Source organism: Bombina bombina, chromosome 3 (assembly GCF_027579735.1).
Source record: "Bombina bombina isolate aBomBom1 chromosome 3, aBomBom1.pri, whole genome shotgun sequence".
In the NCBI taxonomy this organism is placed as follows: domain Eukaryota; kingdom Metazoa; phylum Chordata; class Amphibia; order Anura; family Bombinatoridae; genus Bombina; species Bombina bombina.
Genome location: NC_069501.1, coordinates 545,047,643 through 545,053,642, shown reverse-complemented (window position 1 = coordinate 545,053,642; position 6,000 = coordinate 545,047,643). Strand labels below are relative to the sequence as shown.

At 41.2% G+C, this 6,000-nt stretch overlaps 1 protein-coding gene and 1 long non-coding RNA gene across 2 annotated transcripts in view; both read left to right on the top strand.

Annotated features, from left to right (window-relative positions):
* The first annotated feature begins 218 nt into the window (after nucleotides 1-218).
* Nucleotides 219-6,000, top strand: part of LOC128653629 (arf-GAP with SH3 domain, ANK repeat and PH domain-containing protein 3) — a 176,927-nt gene continuing 171,145 nt past the window's right edge. The window contains exons 1-2 of the mRNA XM_053707033.1: nucleotides 219-998; nucleotides 1,918-1,990. Coding sequence (XP_053563008.1) covers nucleotides 843-998; nucleotides 1,918-1,990 — 229 coding nt within the window. The 5' untranslated portion in view covers nucleotides 219-842. The remainder of the gene's footprint in view (nucleotides 999-1,917; nucleotides 1,991-6,000) is intronic.
* On the top strand, nucleotides 2,019-5,011 carry LOC128653630 (uncharacterized). The gene is made up of 2 exons (XR_008401372.1): nucleotides 2,019-3,348; nucleotides 3,766-5,011. It is a non-coding gene; the product is annotated as an uncharacterized LOC128653630 (long non-coding RNA).

Below are 6,000 nucleotides of genomic sequence, written 5' to 3'. Positions count from 1 at the left end.
GCACACAAACATAATTGCATATATGATCACAAAGCTGTAAACAAACAGTACATGCACACACCTGAATATGTATACATATACTGCAGGATAAAATTAGAAGACAAAGCAGGTCAGACACAAACACATACAATTAGCAGGATAGACAAACTAGACACAAGTGGTCACGTGACAGGGATAGGCAGGAGGTGGGGAGTAAGCAGGGCCAGGGAGGAGGGATACCTCTCTACTAGTGGAGACTCAATCGGGATATTTCAGGAGGGTCCCACCATAGTTTTCTGGATCTAACAAAAGTTTCTGAAGAGCATGCAGATGAAAAAAGGTGCCTATTCCCCTTATTAGGAACTAAGCAAAAGGTTCTTACTGAAAAAGGTATAAAAAAACGAACTTTTATCAAGAAATATGACCTGCAGGTTATCAAGATCTGATAAAACGTATCCATGGACCTGAGGATTTTCCGGATTCCAGGTGACACGAGATTACATTAGGATATAGCCTATTTTGGGGTCAATGGCAACCCACGAACAGTCACGTTCACTTTTTGCTTACTGGGGTCCCATTCCTAATTCGGATCTAGAAATAGAATCCGGATTGATTAGCTACTAATTAAAACCGTAAAGCAGGCCTGGCATTCATGTACTTTGTGGTTAATACGTGTAAATCCAAAATCCAATAGAAAGATATATAACGTTTAAAGCAAAACTCACTAAAGGTTTGGAACCTTACAGGACGCTGAAGTCGAAACCAATTACAACGCTAAAGGACCGCCTGATACTTCAAGATCTTAAGACGTCCCAAGATCACAGATAATTCACTAAGGAATCTTTTCCTAATCCAGATACGTTATGAGGGACGGTGGGGGGTTAAACAGCATCATGCCTGATCAGACCCCCCTGTCTCTATTTCTGGGGATCACGTCTCAGGACCCCCATAGTCTCACACCTCTGAGTTACATTTCCACAGTGCAGAAGTGCAGACAGGAGGTCAATGGTTTGGAGGAGGCGAGTATATAACAAGATATTCCATGCATTCTCCCCTGTACTTTCTCTTTGTTCCACTCTGTGTATTATGGTCCCGTCCTTTTGATTTCTGTGTAACACGACGCGTTTGTTGTTGTGTCCTCTGTTTAATGTCACTCACCTCTTTACTTGCAGGTACACGCTCCTCTTTATTATTGCTCTTACATGCTTTGTAGGTAATTCTTATGTGTATTTATAATATGAAACACTATTGTGTCTGTGTGCTGATATTTATGCTTCACACCTGGGTGTCTTGTTATTGTGTGGTTGAATAGAACAGGAGGGGGAGAGGAGGAATCTCTTTGAATTCGTTTTATTTCCGCATTCCTCAAGTGATGGACCTCCAGTTCATATTTTCCTTCTACCTCTATTAATTCACTTCCTATGCGTTACTAATCAATAACTCATTGTCCTTTCACATCTGTACATTATCTCTCTTCTCTGTCTTTTTGTTTTCACTTGTCTGTCATTCTCTTCTTGTTCTTTTTCTCTAGCTCCCTGTCATTCTCCTTTTATCTTTATGTAATTCTTTCTATTTCTCTATCTTTCTTTGTCATTCTCTGTATTTTCTCTCTGTTTATCATTCTCTCTTCTGTAATTTTTTTCCTCTCACTTTTATTATCCCTTTCTCTGTGGTTTTATCCTACTCTATTTTTCTCTCATTCTCCCCCTCTCTCTACCTCCCTTTTTGTAATTCTCTATCATTCTCACTATTTCTCTTTCATTCTTGTTCATTCTCTTTCTCTAATTCTTTCTCTCTCCATCTCCCCCTCTTTTTGTATTTCTCAGTTATTCTTTCTTACAGTTTTTCTTACTCTCTTGTTGTCATAATCAGTCTAATTCTTACTCTCACCTATTTGGCATTGTTTTCCTTCCCTCTCCCCTCACTTTATCTCCACAGAGCTTAGACCTTGACCTGCAGGTTCTGAGCAGGATCCGGAAGAGTGTACGATCTGTATGTACATCTGGACTTTGTGAGTATATATTAGCAGCTATCATTGGCTCTCTGAGTACATAATGATATTCATTACTTATGTTCTCTAATTGTTCAGGGAACTCTGTAGTGAGATTAAATTACTCCAACTTCTGTATCATCTAAAGGGGTTCAAGTGAATCCATACTTTTATTTTCTCCTTGTTTCAATAGCTGCTTTTTCCTTTTGAAACCACCACCTATGCAGAAAATGTTCAATCCTGTAGCATTAGTTATAGAATAGCTATGGAACTGTGAGGCAGCAACAGAGATCAACTTCCCAGTGGGGGTGGGGAGGAAAAGAGAGTTGCCCATTTAAAAGGGTTTTCATGCAGCTGCTTTGAATTTAATGATTATCAACTGCTTCTTTGAGTACATTGTTATTAACCTGGGATATATGTTCATAACTAGAATGTTCTGTAGTATCAGTGGTGTTCTGGATACATATTAGTGTCAATGCTTCTGGCTATGTGTTTACTGTGTGTTCATACTGTACATAATTGGGATTTTAAATAGTATTAGTATGAATGATGCTATGTTTAATTAGATAATAATGACATCAGCTGAGGAGGCTGTGAGTTAGGAGCATAATAAGGATCCTGTTCAAAATATAGTTTATAATCTGAACTAAATAACTACCTTTGCTATAAAACAAGTATGGGTAAAAAAGTAAATTTTTTTTTTTATACAGTGTCAGTGAGCAGCGTTCCAATGCTAACCCCTTCATGCCGAGAGCAAATGTTTAAATGTAGCTCTTTCTTGTGGATGATAGAGACATGGCTTTAGGTTTTAAGAAGTATAGATATGGAGGTTCAGCCTTGTATCTGCAGAGCTGTTAGTTGACAATGTATTGGGGAATGAGGACAGAGAGTAAGTAGATGGTTTTTTTTTTTTTTTTTGTATTAAGCGGCAGACTGACCTACCAGGCAATTAATCACAGACTGTGGGCCAGCGGTTGGTGGGAGGAGCCTGCCCAAACCGCTTGAGATGAAATAGAAATTTGCCTTTCTGGTTCACATTGATCTGACAGTTACCATTCAAACATGGTTGCTTTTAGATGTCAATGCAGATGTGCTGCTATTGCGTGCATGCATATTGGCAGTGTTTACTGGCAGCATTCATCTTTGAGACAAGCCTGGGCCCTTAACTTTTTTATTTTGACTGGGAGCCACGGATTGTATTATTAAAGGAACATGAAACCCCAGATTTTTTTTAAATAATTCAGATTTAGCATATCATTTTAAACACATTTTTTATTTACTTCTATTATGAACTTTGATTCATTCTCTTGGTATCCTTTTGTTGTAAGAAGCAGCAATGCACTACTGGGAGTTAGCTGAACAGGAAAGAAGGGAACAAGGTAATATGATCGTAACTTTCAAGTATATTAAAGGGATATGAAACGCTAAATTTATTTTTCATTAATTCTCTAGATTAATATATAATAAAAAAATGTTCAAATACCTTCTGCATTAAGTTTGTAGTAGTTTTACCGCTATCTGCCCCTTTCTAAACTCACTAATTTGCATAGTCCAATCACAGTGGGCAACCTGGGTTTTCCGTGAATGTCCTCTCTGGGGAGTGTGCACCTACAAACGCATGCTCTGTTTCTTCATGTTGCCCCGCGCATGTGCAATGTGTCTCAGCTGTCTTTTTACTAATGTCTAGTGCATATTCACCCCATTCTTTCACTAACCCCTGAACACTTACCCACACTTGTCAGAAGTCTGACCATTCTTTTCATATCTGATTGTCCTCTCCATATCTTATATTGAAGGGTTGCTTCTCACTTGCCCCTGACTAGAGTGTAACATCTCAGCCCCTGCTCTCCACTTGCACGACCTCTCCCTGCAGGGTGGCAGCAATGAAACTCTAGCGGTCCTGTCTCTACCTGTCCAGCACCCACAGCGTCTTCATGATGCCAGTCTCTGGATCTACCTGAATGTCCAGAAGAACCGGGGACTCGCCCACCATCCTCCGACAAAAATAATCCTCCCCCCCCAGATTATAGAGCAGCAGCAAAACTGCATAGGGCATAAGAGCTTTCACAGTCATCATCGGCAACTTATTCCTGCACCCCAGCACATGCAGGTATCTGCTGAACACACCTCTCTTCCAGCTGATCCCTATCTACGCAGACACCTGCAGGATCGCATATGTACAGATGCCTCCTGCACTATACAGGTGATGTGATGTTCTGAACCTTAAGCTGTGGGTGCTTGGCAGGGAGAGATGGAAGTATTACAGCCAGGGAGAGGTTGTGTAAGTGGAGATCATCCCCAGACCTGTTCAGCACTGCAGCGTAAGGTTAAGGACATCACTGGATGCCATCACCATATCATGTGTATACTGTAGGAGGTATCTGTACATATGCGATCCTGCAGGTACCTGCTTAGACAGGGATTGGCTAGAAAGGAGGCGTGTTCAGCATCTACTTGTTTACAAAAAGGGTGCTTGATTCATGGAATAAACTGCCACAAGAGGTGGCAATGACAAACACTGAGGGGGACTTCAAAAATGCCTGGGATAAGCATAAGGTTATCCTATGAACTAGATAAGTTTATACTTTTAGGAAATATTGAGCAGACTTGTTGGGCCTATGGTTCTTACCTGCTTTCAACATCTATATTTTTTTGTTTAATTTATCTGTTGAGCCAATGACATGAGACATACATTCAGCTAGCTCACAGTTGTGTATCAATGCTCCTGAGTCTACCCAGGTATATACTGTATGCTTTTCAAGAAAGGGTTCAAAGAAAACAAAGCAGTTTTGATACTAGATGTAAATGGAAAAGTTGTTTAAAATTTGTAATTTCTATCTGAACCATGAAAGTTTAATTTTGATTCTATTGTCCATTTAATGCGGGATGACAATATTCAGTAATTAAGGTTGTCAAGATTTGGTTATAGAGGAGATGCGAAATTTGGAAATAAAGATAATTCCATTGAAGTGGGCTTGGTTACTAAATGTAATTGTGGCGTGAAATTTAAGTTGTCTAATAAAGTATATGGCTGTGTGTGTATATTATTATTTTTATTATTATTATTTTTATTATCAGGTATTTGTAGAACGCCAACAGATTCCTCAGCGCTATAAGCATAGGCAATATACAAGATAACATTTACAGGGATCAAATGGGTAGAGGGCCCTGCAGAGAGTTGCACTGTTGTAGTCGGCTCTTATGAAGGCGATCTACAAACAGCTGGGCTCATATGCTTACATGCTAAGGGATTCGGTTAGTGTAGGTTGTATGCATCCCTAAATAGTAGAGTCTTTAGGGAGAGCATGAAGCTTTTAAATCTAGGGGAAAGTCTTGTGGAGCGAGGCAGAGAGTTCCACAAGATAGAAGCCAGTCTGGGGGAAGTCCTGTAAATGGGAATTTAAGTAACAAGAAAGGAGGAGAGTAGGAGAGCAGAGCGAAGGGGACGGGAGGGAGAGTATCTAGAGACAAGCAGGCCCATTTATCAAGCTCCGTACGGAGCTTGAAGGGCCGTGTTTCTGGCGAGTCTTCAGACTCGCCAGAAGCACAACTTATGAAGCAGCGGTCTAAAGACCGCTGCTCCATAACCCTGTCCGCCTGCTCTGAACAGGCGGACAGGAATCGCCGGACATCAACCCGATCGAATACGATCGGGTTGATTGACAGCTCCCTGCTGGCGGCCGATTGGCCGCGAGTCAGCAGGGGGCGGCGTTGCACCAGCAGCTCTTGTGAGCTGCTGGTGCAATGTTAAATGCGGAGAGCGTATTGCTCTCCGCATTTAGCGAGGTCTTGCGGACCTGATCCGCAGTGTCGGATCAGGTCCGCAAGCCCTTTGATAAATGGGCCTGCTTGTCTGAGATATAGGGGGGAGAAGTGTAGTTGAGGGCTTTGTATGTCAGAGTGAGAGTTTTGTGTTTAATCCTGGAGGCAAGAGGAAGCCAGTGAAGGGATTGGCAGAGAGGTGCAGCAGATGAAGAGGAACATGCAAGGAAGATGAGCCTGGCAGAGGCATTCATTATGGATTGTAAAGG